At 39.7% G+C, this 17,232-nt stretch overlaps 1 protein-coding gene across 1 annotated transcript; it reads right to left on the bottom strand.

The window, feature by feature from the left end:
- Positions 1-27: 27 nt before the first annotated feature.
- LOC105386228 (ubiquitin-conjugating enzyme E2 H) lies at positions 28-17,166 on the bottom strand. Its single transcript, XM_011556743.3, has 5 exons — positions 16,972-17,166; positions 14,181-14,257; positions 9,442-9,609; positions 3,606-3,734; positions 28-2,971 (listed from the first exon to the last, which is right to left on the bottom strand). The coding sequence occupies exons 1-5, from the start codon at positions 17,022-17,024 to the stop codon at positions 2,790-2,792; spliced, it is 609 nt and encodes a 202-aa protein (XP_011555045.1). The 5' UTR covers positions 17,025-17,166; the 3' UTR covers positions 28-2,789.
- Positions 17,167-17,232: the final 66 nt, after the last annotated feature.

Below are 17,232 nucleotides of genomic sequence, written 5' to 3'. Positions count from 1 at the left end.
TAAATTAAAGTATAAATAAAACACTCATTAGTTTAAAAATAACGTAAGTTTATTATGTACATGTAATGAAATAAAAATTATAATTATAAACTTTATTCTGTTACATGCTCAGCCAACATAACCGAGGTTACGCCATATTTATATCAATTTGGTAAACTATAGTTATATCAACCTCAATCATTAAAATAACTTTGACGTAAGCAAGTAAATGTCAATTATATTTTTAAAAAACTCTGAGAAAACAACATTGGTTACGTCAAATCACCATGAAATAAGGGGGCAAAAATATCACACGTATTTGAAACAAGGTAGAATTTTGACACGTAAGATGGTAACACTCGACATTTTTGCCCCTCTCAGTTTAACATACAAATAATTCTTACAATGATTGCTATAATTTTACAACTAAATTTGAAAAACTTCAGTGCATCGAAAACTACCCAGCAAATGTCATTTAGACGAGAAATACAATATTTTAAATTTCCTTATACCAAAATATATTATTATGGCTTGAATATCATTTCAAAGATACATATACGTCTATAATAATAGCAATATTAATATATGTTTTTCGTGTTATATCTATCGCTAGCCTAGACTTAAAATATTAGACATTTGCAACGCATTTTTGCAGTTTGTCATTTAAAAAGAGATCTGGTTTGTTAAAAGATTATTTTTTGGAGAATTTTAAATTGTTAGTTTACAAACTAAACAAGTATTTTCTATTTATTGTTTTCACTCCCATAAAATGAAACGTGAAAGAAAAGGTTGATATGTGATGTGATCAGTAATTCAGTATAACCAGAACAAAACCGGAAATATTTTGTTCCGTTTTGATTACAAACATGTAGGTAAGAGTAAAATCATTTCATAGGCGAGTATTTTTAATAAATGAAGTTTTGGCGTAAGCTGAACTTTGACACTACCAATCCAGTATCAGACAAGGTATAAAGACAGTGCCCAAGCTAAGGGTTTAACATTAACGATTGCTCTATGAAAATAAGACGTCTTAAAGCATAAAAACAGGTAAAGCAATTATACTAAGTACCGCTGCTACATTATTCACGATCCTTTAAACGTTCGGTTGATTACAATTGACATTGCAAAGGAAGAAAACAAATCACAGTTCGTGGTTTCATAATTCATGTGTCAAAAAAGCTATAAAATAGACAGTGACGGTATTGCCAGACAACAAAAATAAATGGTAGATTTAGTAGTTGTTTAAAGCTCAGGAAGTTTACAACCAGACAAAACAGTGATGACACATTCGTTTAAAAATTACTACTAAAAATAAAAAATAAAATTAAATACCTATGAGATATAAGTGATGACTGCAGGTCTATACTTTAGACTCAAAAATATTTAAGTTGATTTATGCTATGGGGACAGATTTATATTTACAAAATGCTATCTCACTCACACCACTATTGAGCCGCTGGTCTGAAAAACAACTGATAATTTCAGTATGTTAGTTAGCATACTATACTATACATACATTACGTAGTCTATACAGTAGTACATAGTTGACAGGTTATTTCCTGAAGCAATAAATCAGAAATAAAATCAGAGAACTAAAAAAATCTGAGAACTGTAGTAGCAGTGGGCCGGTCATATCTGCCGAAGAACCGATAGCCAAGTTCTTAAGTGGGGACCAAAGAAAAGATCTTTCGAAAAACTGTATAGACTACGTAATACACGTTAAAATCTATCGAATCATTCATAATATTATCAAGAGCTTAATTAAGTTATACGATTTTTAGAATCCCTTTCCCAAATCCAAACTACGAAGTTTAACCCTAAGGTGCCGATATTTCGGCAGTGAACACTTTTGTCCTAACATTTATATTGCTACGAAACAGTAAGCGAAGACACAAACGTTGAGACAAGCCAAAAACACTCCTATAATATCCAACTCTAAGTTCATAATCAAACCGTTCTAACACTTGTCAAATATTTCAAAAACACGAATTTTTAAAGTGATTATTACATAATCGTTTCATTGTCATTCTTGTTACGTATATTACGTTTTTGAATGAAGATGGCGACATTATGTCGTATGTTGTTTTTATTACATTTCATTTGTTAAATTAAGAAGATAGGTATAATATAATATAATGTACTTTTGTAACTATTCTACTGACGAACAGACAAGAAATAACTCGACAAATATAAGTATTGTAATAAGTTTTTGCAAACGCAATGTAATAAAGACAACTCATAACCGACTTTAATTTCAAACAACCCTCTTAAAACAGCATTTTAAAGACATATTAATAAACGAAAAATATTAATACCGATAGATGGCTCTGTCTTCGTTATGAGATTTCTTTTGCAATATAATTTATACCCTTTTATAAAACTTTTTGAACACCCTGATTTGACGAAACAACTGCGTTGCACTCCGAAAACAAATTCACAATTTTGCATAACGATCCAATATACCGTTATAGTGAAACCGACTTATCTTGACTACCATGGACAATGATTACATGACAAGTCCTCAGAAGAATAGTTTGCTTACTGGGCGCTTTACGCGCGTTAATTTCTTCCATTAAGAAAGTGGATAATAATAAAGAATTATGCATTTGTGTGGCTATAACAGTTTTATTCTTCGCACTACTATCATCCCGTTAAAGGAATCTGAAAGGTTAAGTCGATTTCACCACAAACCCCCAACTTCACCCACCAACAAAACAACCCCTAAACCGCAAACCTCACAACCAAGACGCCATCTATCCCTTTCTGCCGGCAGCCAGCGCGTGTGAGCGAGAGAGATACCTTATCGGACGTTATAACTCCATGTCTTGAGCTTCGTCGTCGCTAAAGTCGCTCATACTGGATTCTGTGTCGCTCGTGTTATTATTCGGAGCTCCGTTGCTGTTTTTGGAGGCGGAAGCGGAGGGGGCGCCGTTTCCGGTGATGGCGTCCTTTTCGCATAGAGCCTCCTCGGTCGCGAAGCGGCGGACGTAATCTGTAAATTAAAAAAAATAATTAACCTGGAAACGTCGTGCTAGCTTTAGCTATCGTATCTGATCATTGAAGTTAAGTAACACATGGCACGGTCAGTCAGTGGATGGGTGACCGATTTCAAGTGGTTGTTTTCTGGACGGCACGTTAAGCCGTGGGTCCCGGTTGCTGCTTCGGCAGCAGTCGTTAAGCCTAGTCAGAGGCCTTCGGGCGGCTTGAAAACATCTGACAGTCGGGTTGCCCAATTACCCGACAACTCTCTCAGTACAAGCTTGCTTGTGTTGGGGTCCACCAACCCGCACTTGGCCAGCGTGGAGGAGTAGGCCTAAACCTTCATTGGAAGGAGACCCGTGCCCCAGCAATAAACGCGCTATCGATTCAACCAGATGTCTGCGACATCATCATAATCTTCAACATGTAATCGTCCACTGCTAGACACAGGGCCCTCAGAAAAGGCGCAAGAATACTGTCCCTTCTGTGAAACAAGGTCATACCTAATGGGTCTGGAAATCTGAGGCTGAGTCACCACACTCACCACCTTTCAGCTTTTCACTATACTTTTGCAACACCTCTAGTGATGACGCGCCGCCGTTCAACGGACGGGCCGCTCGGGTTGTATGTCAGCGGCTGACACTCACCTGACACCTTCTTCTTATACTCCTCAGGCTTGTGTAGGTACATGGCGGCCGCGTCTCCGTTCAGCGGGTCGATGGGGTTGGGGTACGTCAGCAGCTGAGGCAGGAACGACTCGAATATGTTCGATAAGTCTGCAATGGTAAAGTTTAATTTTCATTATCTTGATAACCGTAGCTTATTTTACCTTCAGTTTATTGAATTTTCATTGGGTTTTCATCATTTGATTACGATAGCAACCCAATAATCTAACCTAAGGTAGGGAGTTAGGAACCCTATCTAATTTAATTACATGGTGTATTGTAATAAGTACTGTCTGGAACCAAGAAAACTGACCACTCAGGTAGGAATGTCTCTGAGAGTGTTTATCTAGGTTTTTACACGAGAGAAGATTAATAAAAGTCTAGAGCAAGCTGAAAACCTGCCCTGTAGCCTTTGTTGTCTACAGAACAGTGTTGTGCGGAGCTGGCGCATTTTTGAGGCTCCGTGCATTAACCTTCTTATGCCAGTCTGTGTTTATGTCAAAGAATAGAGCGCGTTCAAGACCTATAAATACTTCAACTTAAACCATATCAATACTGAAATGAAGCACTTGTATAGCACAAATAGGTATATGGAAATTATTATTATGTAGTCTGAGCCTATCTGAAACCTATTTAAACATTGTGAGATATGGCGTTTCGACTTTCTCCGTGTTCGGCATCATAAGGGTCACAGTGACAGTTAAATAAAGTCCATTTTTCTCTCCACCTTTAATTTGCAAGGTGCGGGTGCCTATATAAATAGAGTGAGTCGCCCGCGCGCCTCAGTTGGTTTTTGATTTTTGAAGTGAACACTTCGGCAAAATGGCTCAATGTAGCCACGGTTCTCGTCGGCTTCGCTCCGACGGGCAAAAATATAATATTGAATTTGCGGAGTCCTCGCTGCCGGGAGCTGTAGCGTGATGCGGACCAGGCGGCGCGGGGCCTGCCAGCTGCTGCGCACGCAGCCATTGCTGAGGATTTCGCAACGAAGGTTTGAGTTGATAAGCCGTGAGTAAAATGCTATTATTTACTGCTTTTAAAAGCTCAGCCACTGGTCATAATGCTCCGGCGCTTGGGGTTTTTATCCCACGCAGTAGGGTCCGATTCAATAGTCGTGGTGATGATTGATCACATATTCCGGTCCTACTAGTGGCGCTTGAGCTAGATACTTACATTAATGACCGCTTTAAGTAAAGCATATGTTAATTTTATACAGGAAAAAATAATAAAAATATATTTTTCTACCCTCAATTTCTAATATTTTTAGAAAACAGTTGATAGAAACTTTGCTATTACAATAATGCACTTGATTATAGCTTATGTAAGGCTTTACAAACAGGAGCTTTCCAGGACCGTCATAGGATTTTTTACAGGAAGCACGTGGCTCCGAGTTTCAGTATGTTGGGACATTGTGGCATGTGCGGCGAGTAATGTGATCCGCCGGTACCTACCCGCTGAGGGTAGGCAGGCCGATTCGGTGAAATTGAAGTTTCGTGTAACCTGCACCCGGCCCTGTGCTCCTGCGCTGGCCGCCGTCTCGTGGCACCTGCATCGCAGCGTACACCCGGCCCTGCGCTCCTGCCCTGGCCACCGGTTCGTGCCACCTGCATCGCAGCATACACCCGGCCCTGTGCTCCTGCGCTGGCCGCCGTCTCGTGCCACCTGCATCGCAGCGTACACCCGGTCCTGGCCCTGGCCACCAGTTTGTGGTACCTGCATCGCGGCATAGACCCAGCCATGCACTCCTGCCCTGGCGGCTGTACACCCGGTCCTGGCCCTGGCCACCGTTTTGTGCCACCTGCATCGCAGCGTACCCCCGGTCCTGGCCCTGGCCACTGGTTTGTGCTACCTGCATCGCTGCATAGACCCAGCCATGTACTCCTGCCCTGAAGGCTGTGTTGTCCCACCTGCATCGCTGCGCACAACTGGCACACGTGTTCTGGTTGCCAGATCCAAACGCCCCCTGTCTGGGAAGAGATTTTATGCTCAGCGGAACCGCCTGCACTATTGCTAGCACGGTCATCATCATCATCAGCCATCATTATGAGTGACTTATTTAGAAGGTATCGAGGAACGTGCGCTATTCATCAGTGATTTTGGCATATGCAGACGAACGTTTACTGCCAAGGTTGGTCATGTTAGCCATACAAGGGCACACCAACGAAGCCTGAGTAACCACCTGCAGTCGCCGTAGCCGCATCGGCATGGATGACAACAAATCGGGTAACGAGCACCGCTTCTAAAAAGTGTTATAGCACTTCAATTTGATGCCTCCGCTGAGGTAGGGTATTCTATTAAAGCAGCTTTCTTCTGAACTGCCCAAAGTGACCTGTAGACTGCTCCTGGGGATAGTTGTGCAATCAATTTTTTATTTCGATGTCTCTGCTGAAGAAACTGTCTAATGCAGCTTTTGTTCTAAACTGCCTAAAGATCATTGGACTGCTCATGGGAATGGTGACGCACGGTAAGTACAGGAGCGTTACTCTATACTGATGAGAAACGAACGAACGAGAGCTGTCGTGCAATCGGCACGTTTAATACATACAAACAGATAGAGCGGCTCGCGCCGCAGTGCACTGAAAGTTCGTTTTTCGTCATATAAAGTGACCCCCCAGACACTATTATAAGTGTCATGACACATCGGCAGATTCCAGCTTTGAGTCTTTTCTTTTCTCGGCTATGAGCAAAGTGAATCCCACCGGCGGCGGCGAGTGTTCAACCTAAAAGCACTGAGCTAATTCCTGATTTCGTGAAAGTCGCTGTTGCTATACCATACCGCTTCACAAGTTACCGAATTTATTATGATCCTACTGTCGGGTGATCATGATCGGAGTGTCATCGCGGTTTCTGAGTGGCACCATATTAGCTGTCTTCCTTATGTCCCAGTGGATTGTGAGTGTGTATCCGAGCTCTTTGTTGAAAAATGCGTGAACCTCCTACGCAGCAGCTGTCTACTAGTTGTGTATCGAATAAATCGAGTAACGGTGCTCTTGCACGAGACGACTACCTTTTGGTAAAATTATAACTTCCACTATTCTGGGAACATGCATATACCTACTGTGTACTGTGTATCACATCACGTGTAGCCGCAGCCCTACTCAATGTACGGGGCTAGATAATAAACAATGGCAGTCGTCATAAAATTTCTATGAATTTCGAAGGTCATCATTTGGAGCACAATCCAAAGTGTGAAAGTACCTATTCATGCCTAAACGGTTTCTCTAATGAAAATGTATTTTTAATTCGATTCTGGCGCAAACGTTTCATAACTATTTTTCAACACTGTATCTGCTGAAAATACTTAGACTGACTGGTTAAGATGCAGACGTGCCGTTTTCACAATTCCATTTTGAGTAATCCTCAACTGTTTTATGGATCTTTCAGTTAGTTACGTAACTAGTTACCAAGTAAAAAATTACATGTGTCATGCTCGTACTCGCATCTCATTTAGGAGCTCTCTGGCCTCTAGCTGAAGGCTAGAACTGGTATATATATCTACTAAGCTAGTACAGAGTTATAAACTGGCAGCGGTGACGTGGTAGTTGCTTGATTTATTAGAGTTTGCTGAAAACTTTCTAAATAAGTAATAATTATTAGTCATAATATTAACTCTTCGCAGTTCTTTCAGAATGCAATACCAGGTCGCTGAAGTAGGTAACCTTCCTTAGCTGGACAACAACAAGCCTTTTTGTTTTAAAGAATATGTCACAGTTATTCGCCGTTCCACTGTCATATCGATGTCCAAGGACTTTTTCTTGGGTATAGCTAACTACCTAAGTTTACCTATAGATAGCCGCAAGCTATCTGCTGTTGGCGAACTGTCAGTTCTGATTGATAAGTCAGGCTCGAGGTGGCTCGTCCAACTGTCCATGTTCCCGCCACCATGATTGTTGCTTCCACAGATTAGAGAGTCTATGTTGGCTGTCGTTGCATCAGGTCTGATCAGGTACAACTAACATCTTTACGTACCATCTTTATTTAATCGTGCTATTTTATTTTGTTTTATCTAGGTTGACTTAATGGTTTCAAAATCGAACCTACAACAATGTAAGTAGGTACCTACCTACGTACCTTTGAAGTTGCAACAAGGCGAAGCCTTAAGGTTTTGGCCGAGACCTGCCCTTAGTGTTGACGAACATACCTAAAGGTGACCTGGTTAATGTTTTTCGTATGAAGTACTGAACATTTTACTTATCCTGGTGGCATGACTGATCATTTAGCCGGGTTTCATTTATCAACTATTATAATTGTTATTGTTGTGTTAATCAATCTTTATTAATTGATGTCATCTACCAAGGAATGCTGCCAGAGCTCATAATATTCACACATGATGATACAGAATGATAGTAGCCCACAAAATCAGTGCAAAGGCCTATAAAATAACTTTCCTTCCTAGTATGACTGCACAGGAACTCGTTAACCGCCAAGTTAGTAAGAATACAAAATTAGACTGTGTGTTACTTGTCAATCTAGAATATGAATATAGTGACCTGCATCATGTTTTGAAAAACTGAATACTTAGTTATCCGCCAGTGTCACAGCCTTCATCTAATCTTTTCCAGTAGCTGATGAGGCTGAGATATTTAGTAAAATTATCTTCCCTTCAAGCACCACTCCTCGTTCCAAGGACTAGATGCCGCGCCAGGTGTTGCAGGCCGTGTCGTCGTACAGGGCTGACTGAGCAGGTCCTCGAGGCTCCAGGGTCGGCTGCTGCATTTCTGAGGTCAATCCAGAATTACATACCCTAGTCAGCATGTGCTGGCCTGAGCCCCAGCGGCCTGGATCGATATTCTACATTTTACAGCTTTTAAATATTGTTGCAAAGTATTTCACTGGTTCCATCCATTGGCTAGTGTATGTTAAAAATATTGCCTTGACAATAACAAGATTTTGATCAATAATTACTTATAAGTATTGCTTTCGAAGAGGCACTGTGTGTATCCATATGTATAAATACCTACCTATATGTATAGGTACATACCTTCCATAACTTTCTGACAAGTGAGGAATAATAAGGAAGTACTTAAGTCTTATGTATACTTATACCTTTCTTTTTAGTATATCTATTACCTAGAAATCTATGCATTATAAATTTATAGATTCAAATATTTATCTACTGATATACTCATCAGTAGCTTATGGGTCACAGTTGGTTTTCTCTCCACCATGCGATAATAAACACATCTCACAATGTTTAACTAGGTTTCAGATAGGCTCAGACTACATAATAGACGCATTTTTCCTGAAATAAAAATGACATATTATGTATCTAGCCTATCTGAAACCTAGTCATTTCTGCATGGTGATATTACAACTGAGGCGCGCGGGCGACTCACTCTATTTATATAGGCACCCGCACCTTGCAAATTAAAGGTGGAGAGAAAAATGGACTTTATTTAACTGTCACTGTGACCCTTATGATGCCGAACACGGAGAAAGTCGAAACGCCATATCTCACAATGTTTAACTAGGTTTCAGATAGGCTAGATACATAATATGTCATTTTTATTTCAGGAAAAATGCGTCTATTATTAACGTTTATTACGGAACCAACAAGATCCAGAAAGAATTAGTATTACATTTATCTTATTCTTATGTTAGTTACAAAAATAAACAACATTTTGTATTTGTAATTTGTATTTTTTGTAATAGATTGAGGGCCTAAGCTATATACGCAAAAAAAACGGCAAACAAAAAAGGGTGCCGTAGTCAAAAGTATTTGGGAACCGCTGGTGTAATGAATACGAAATGTATATTGTACGCTTTCGCTTGTTTAAAGCAGATTGTGCCTGTTTCAAATGGTTTCAATGGTACGTACCATAGAGCGCGGTCCAGGCCTGGTTGATCACATCGAGGCACACCGTCCCGGACACCTCATCGATGTTGGGATGGTACACCTTGTTCATGAACCCTATGGACGGCGACTTGAACGGGTAGTGGTCCGGCAAGTGCACTCGCACGCGCCACACGCCGCCCTCGTACGGAGCTGCGGATGGTAGGAAAGGAGATTGTTTAATACAGAAACAAAAATATTAAGGGCCTGTTTCACAATGTCTGGGTAGTGGCTACCTGTCGGGTAAAGTTGATGCTGTCACTGTCAAAAAAATAATAACAGAGAGTGACAGCATGTATTTTACCCGACAGGTAGCCACTACCCAGACATTGTGGAACAGGCCCTAAGTATGTGAAGTCATATAATATTAACTTAACATTATTAGCAGGTATCGTACCACCACCGTACACCACACATTAGTAATTAACAATCCAAAAGCAGTGTTGCTCGCCTGTCAAACATCAGTCAGATTCATACAAGTTACGTCAGATTTGACAAGCGAGCGACGCTGCTGAATGGATGTTTATTGCTAAATTTCGGTGGTGGTAACTCCACAGCACAGTATTATCACAAACTTCAATCCCCTGATGTCAACTTAAAAGGGCCTGCCTAGTGAAGTGTGCAGACAACTTACTGCGATCTTATGATCCTACAAAATTGTACTTTCATTGTGTAATAAATAAAAATAAAATAAAAAAGGGCCAGCTGAAAACCAACGCTACGGCCTTAGTGTCTACGGCACATGCTGAGCTGGTGCCTTTTTGACGCTCTGGACGCTGGATCCACAGCTGCTGCTTATAGGCCACACTCAAGCAGCGTCAGAACACTCTGTACTCGGCCTTCCTCATCCAACCAAGGGTAGAGCTATGTTTGGGCACTAGCCTATATTTAATGCCTTCGATCACACCAACTTAAAACAGAGTTAGTGCCTAAAGATTACCAGAATTACAGAGTTCCATTGTATCCTGTCTCAAGAGATCGTAGAACAATTAAATATGCATTTTGTTACTACACTCGCGAGCAACCAAATCGACTCAAGCCTTCACGGCGCACATATACATTGATTTTCCTAAAACGATAAATGGTAAATATAAAAGTGATATGTCATTCGAAAGCTGAAGAATTAGGCTTTCAATTAAGATCAATACCATAAAAAAAAACTAAGCGCAGATTTAATGACGCATTTTAATTGCCCGTCAGTGTTAATTACCTCATTAGGAATCCACGCCTTGCGCTACCTGATCCCGCTATAAAACCTTTCCACATCCGGTGTACCTTATCAGTCGCTTGTTGCAAGTTGACCGGTACACATCTCGTTGCATTGTATTCCTTGTTTTCGCAAACCCATGGATACCACACCAGAAGAAGCTGCTCAAGTTGTTGCCTTGCTGCAACAAGGGTTAAGTCAGCGAGCAGTCGCTGCCCAGCTCCACTTGAGCCAGTCTGCTGTATCCCGAGTATACAGACGGTTCCAAGAGACTGGTGCCTTCAATCGAAGACCAAGAACGGGCCGCCACCGCTGCACTTCAGAGAGAGACGACCGCTTCATTGTCTCAACCTCGCTGCGCAATCGACACCTTACGGGCGTTGATGTGCAGCAAGAACTGAGACGTGTACGACAAGTGGCTGTCAGCGAGTGGACAGTGAGAAGACGCTTGAAGGAAGCCAACTTGACACCAAAAAGACCTGCATCAGGCCCCAAATTGACTGCAGGCCACCGACAAGCGCGTCTTCAGTTTGCTCGAGAGCATCTCGATTGGAGCATTGCGCAATGGCGGTCGGTCCTGTTTACTGATGAGTGCAGAGTGTGTCTGCATGGCAGTGACAGGAGAGGCCGGGTCTACCGGCGTCCGGGGGAACGATTTGCCCAATGTTGTTTCGCTGAAACAGTAGCATATGGCGGCGGTTCCTGCATGATGTGGGCTGGTATTTCTCTAGAGGGAAAAAACCGCACTTGTTTTCGTGCCTGGAGGCGGCCGAGGAGGCGGGTTAACAGCTGATCGGTACATCACCGACATTCTACTCGGTCATGTTGTGCCCTATGCAGAATTTGTCGGTGAAGACTTCGTGCTAATGCACGACAATGCCCGCTGCCACACGGCACGAGTCAGTCGGCAGTTTCTGAGAGAGAAGGAATTGCGCACGATGGACTGGCCTGCGCTCAGTCCTGACCTGAATCCCATCGAACACTTATGGGACGAGCTCAAAAGAAGAGTTCGGGCCAGGAATCCAGTCCCTGCAAGCGTGGACGAGCTGAAGACAGCTTTATTAGAGGAGTGGGACGGCATTCCTCAGGAAACTGTCAAAAAGTTGATAAGGTCTATGAGAAACAGGCTGCAGGCTGTAATTAGGGCAAGAGGGGGCAATACAAAGTATTGATTTAAATAAATAAATTTTTATCTTAACATTTTTTGTTTAATTTGTATAATACGATACCCATACCCTTTTTTCCTAAATTCCCGTTTTTCCTACAATTGCGTTCAGACATCATTTATTTCAAAAATGATGAATGGATTTCAATAATAATGATATCAAATTAAAGCTGACATCTTAAGCTTTTAAATGACATATCATTTTTATTATTTCTATTCATAATTTTACTTGTATTAATGTATGTTTGCGCCGTCAAGGCTTGAGTCGATTTGGTTGCTCGCGAGTGTAGTTACTATCCGTACTCAGTGGCCTTGAGTCTACGCAACTGTAAGTTACATACACAAGTCACAGCTGCATTACTAACCGCTGATCGACTGTGTGTTAAGTGTAAGTTTGTATGGTAAATTTTACGCAAAAGGGGATGTAAACTTTGTGTTGTTCACACTCTGTCAACAGCTTATAAATAATGTCGGCGCCTAGTCATTTCCGGCTAGTCCAATATTATTTTATTAAGTATTAACGTTGGAATTACTGCCAATTTCAATAAATCTCTGTACCGATTACTGGTATACATAGTAAAGTGACTCATACGGAGGATAACAAACAGATTACCTGCAGATTAATATATTTTTGTGTGTTCAAATACCTAGTACCTATGTAATGAAACTAATGTTGGTAGCTCATATATCTATCGGTGGACTGTGTTATTACAAAACCAAAACAATATTATCATTTAAAAGAGTTTACTTTGCAACAGCTTTATAAATGCAACCAACGCACGAACCTATGAGTAACGAGTAAAGGTAAGCCCACCTATCGGTATCCTACATATCGAACGATTTCTCATAAATGTATGAAGAGATGACGGGGTCGCAGTATGAATAGTAATACCAATAATATTGAATGCGATGCGTCCGTTGCCGATATGTGCACGCTTACCTTAAAGAATCCTTGAATGCCGTCTCTATGTCTGGTTCTACCTCGCTCAGTGATATCATTGTGGCTGGCGTACCTAATTACAATAATTATTATATTCTGCCTTTTGTAGAGCAACGAGTGTGTTAATTGTATCTTTTATAATGGTAATAATCATTGACTAATGCTTTAATGAATCAACTACTAAATAAAAGATTCATTTTATTATCTAATAAAGCTAGAATTGCAGAATACACTCACGAGCAATGAAAAAGTTCTAGTCGAGTATTGAGACTCAAAGTCAGTTTAACTGTATCTGAAGGGCTACTACGGGGCGCATTTAAGACGTGACTAGAGTTTTGCATCTCGCTCGCTCACATCGCGCAGCCCCAAGAGCGAACGCGACGGAGAACTCTTGTCACGTCTTAATGGCGCCCTGTGCTACACGGCCTGGAAATCTGCCAGAACCGCACAAACTGCATGTCACATTGAATAGCATACACTTGAACTCTATCCCTTTCAGAGATAGTCGCAGACGGCATTAGACTGGATGTAGCTGGATGTGGAAGGCCGAGGTCAGTGTCAGTCTATAGTCCTAGTAGGCAAACTGTACGCACCCCGATCCGGAAAAAACAGAGCTAACGTATAGAATCGAGTGCGAGTGTTCTATTCTAAAGTGCTGTCAACCTGTCAACAGCAAAATGGCGGTGAATAGATTTACGAAAGTTTGACAGCTATCATTCCATAGGTCATTCTATTGGATAGGTAAAAAGTGCTTCGAAAGTGCTGTAGAGTTGACATAGAATGCGAATTAAAACACTCGCACTTGATTCTATACGTTAGCTCTGTTTTTTCCGGATCGGGGTGCTGGTTTAGTATGCCGAGTGTTCACAGTTTGATAGTTTTTGCGCTCAGCAGCGTGCGCCTAAAGTGTGTTTTTTTTAATTTCAGATACTAAATTGCCAGATTCTCAACGGTTCATCAACAGTCGATTGTCTCGGGATTGAGGAAATCTATGCGAGACGGCTTAGATTAACAATATACGAAAAAGATGGTATGCCACAAGCAAAAAACTCTCCGCATTTATACCTCTCGGGGTCAGGAGGTTAGCAATTGATGAATAAGGTCACAAATCTTCTAACTAACCGAACTAATTTGAAATAAGAGTTCAGTGGTAGATTATTGATCGAGAGTCTAGACGTTTCTTTTGCAGTGGCACTCCATCCTATTCGTATATTGTTAATCTAGGCAGAACGGTTTTGAATAGAATGATAAAGCATGCATTTTGCCGGTGATAGTCTGTACAAAGAAACCTGACTTTACCTGACTCTGTAGCATTGTTACTTGGAGAGGGGGTCAGGTTTCTCTGCCCAGGACTGTACGTTATTACTACTGTATAGTATTACTCATAGAGAAAATAAACTGAGTATACTTACTGCCTGCAGGACCGAAGAATTTGACACAGAACTCGTTCAGTCCCCCCAGAATTGTCACCTCGTGTTTGCTTTCAATACTGAGAGAGACAAATGTTAAGGAAATTAGGGAAATAAAATAAAAATTAATCAGTTTTATTCGTCGTAAAAATTAGCATTTTAGTCGGCACTATAATTGACTACATTCGGAGAGAGTTGTTTAGGGTCATCAGTAGATGACAAGTCAAATATTCAAATATTTTCAAAGTTTTTTTTGGTAACCTACCTTTCTAATTATAATGTGAACATTGGCTGTCTAGACTTAGGATTATTAAAAAATATTGTTTAGTTACTTTTCCACCATCTTCTTAATCAATTTGATCCAATTTAGAGGGTGAAATCGGTATTTAACATACCTACTTAAGTAATCATTATTCATAAATAAGTAAGTACTTACTGTTATGTTGTAGGGCATAACCAGCTTACTAAAATATTAAATACCTAGGAAGTTGATAAAACATGAGGTAATTAGGTACCTACTCTACCTACATGTAGGTATTACGAGATAAATTATATGAACGATAATAACATGATAAGATAACCTATATTTTTCACAGCACTTAGCCGACTATTTGTCTAGTCAAATCACAAAATAAATACCTATATCCAAAGTTAAAAAATCCTTGGTTTTTGATAAGTAACTAAGCTAAGCTGGGGCAAAATCGCTTGAAATTTATGTTTAGCCATAAAACTTACTTACTTATTAGTTCTCTTTTGAGAGACATTATTATTCCAACTAGCTCAATTTTAATCAAATCCAATATTATAATTATAGTATATAAAAACCTACTCTAGGTATGAATTAGATAAAATCGCCAGGCAGCATTATCAAAATTATTATTTTAGAAACAACAAAGGATAGGTTCATTCAAGTTCTTTGAACTGACAATAAAGATCTTTATACTTATTAACACAAAAATAATAGTTTAGTTATTTTTTAATTTCATTTTAACAAACAAGTCAATCAATAAAGAAATAGGTACACATTGTCTAAAGGTAGACTTAATACAACAGCATTTTCTACCAGTGAACCTAGCAATTTGACAGCCTAAACTCAAGGGATGAGTGTAGAAGTTGTCTGCATAATTTTAGATCACAGAAGGCAGACTAGGTACAGAAATCAATAATGTCTGACTTTACAATACATGTATGTATGCATATAATATGTATGTTTACCTATGTATGTACATACATTATAGACTTGTGCTCTTGAGCCAAATGAGCAATTTCTGTGGCAAAATATACAGAGAAATTTAATACTTAGGTACATGGAATTTAATATTACAGTTAGGTATTGTACAAAGTAATATGGTAAGATATTAAAGGTCAATGGTCATTGTGGTTAAATAAAGGGCAGTAAGAGCCAATGAACTTTCACATTATCCTAACTAATATTATAAATTCGAAAGTAACTGTGTCTGTCTGTCTGTTACTCTTTCACGCCAAAACTACTGAACAGATTTGAATGAAATTTGGTATACATACGGTCTAGACCCTGGGAAAGAACATAGGCTACTTTTTATCCCGGAATTCCCACGGCAAAACTTTTTAAGGCTAAGCGAAGCGCGCGGGGACAGCTTGTGATAGATATTTCAACTGTGTGGTTTTTAGCCTAGGTAGGTACATAGTTGGGTAATTTAGTTAAAAATAAGCTACCACTCTAAATAATTCTGTAAGGTGGTTTCAGTAATATGATGTGATTTTTTTAAATGTTGAGTAAAACTTGCATGAAATACCAAAACTAAAAAACTAATATTTTTTCTGATCTAGTTATTTAAACTTTAATGCTTGAATATTAGGTATTCAAGATGTTTTATTGAAAAAAGTATAAGTATGTTATTCATATCTAGATAACAACATGTTATGGTGAATGTCAGTAAGTAAATAAGATAAGTTCTTAAAAACAAGTTATGAAATAAACATGTTATAAAATCACCTTATTAGTTATTTACAAAAATACCACAAAATTCCAACTACATATTTTATGTTTATACTTTCTTACTGATGTTAATTAAAGCCATTTTTGATTTATCAATAAGTAAAATAATTTTAATTTATAACAGCTGTTTACTGTTGAGTGAACCAACTAATTATGGTTGAAATGAATAGATAATTTTATTAATAGTTAAGAGACATTTTAAGTACCTACGCAGACTTGCAAATATGCCTTTGTTCAATTAAAAATATGTTCAAGTTAAAGATCAGATCAGGTGTTAGAAAATGGACAAAGGGCTTCCAGAAAGTTACAATGTTATAAATAAATTGCGCCAGAACACACGAGTTTTGCAACTAATTAATAGCGTAAAGTGCAAGCCCCTGCAAGCTTGTAGTAATAGTAAAACAGGCGTAGAAGAATGGAGCGAACGGTGAAAAATACGCAACTCGGACCGTGGCCTACATAATCATTACGAAACCAGAATGACGCTCTATACGGAAGATCGCCCGCAGCCAAGCTTGTTTATCTCTATAAATATAACTACCTAGACCCACAGGGCCGTGGCCCCCGCACAAAGGAACCTATGGCCCATGGCGAAAAAAACAAATCAACCATGATAATTATACGGTTTATTACAGGGACCTCGAACCCTGCAGCGTGATTTCGACCTGTTTTCTGACAAAAACAGCCATACACACACCCCTTATCGATTTTATATGGTATCATGACAATCAGCTGATGAGCCTTCAGCTCCCTTATTTACAAGGTAGCCCTCAAACGCAATAGGTACTTTGTATGGAGATAACAAAGAAAGGATACAGTTTGATGACATCTGTGTCCATGCGACGTTTCCCAGCGCTCGGTGACGACATCTTCGTGATCTACACCAAATAAACCACAATATCGAGCACTGAACACTAGCAAAAACTCACACGCGACGAAACGAAACCAAATTTTCGTCCACCAGCACCAGTCAGAAAAATAACATTGTAGAAAAACAATGGACACTACCATAGACAAAAATTCAAAGATGATGTGTAATGCAGTACTACCACACTAAAGAAAACAAATAAAATATGT

The sequence above is a fragment of the Plutella xylostella genome, chromosome 27 (genome assembly GCF_932276165.1).
Source record: "Plutella xylostella chromosome 27, ilPluXylo3.1, whole genome shotgun sequence".
NCBI classification, from domain to species: domain Eukaryota; kingdom Metazoa; phylum Arthropoda; class Insecta; order Lepidoptera; family Plutellidae; genus Plutella; species Plutella xylostella.
This window is presented reverse-complemented; position numbering and strand designations above follow the sequence as displayed.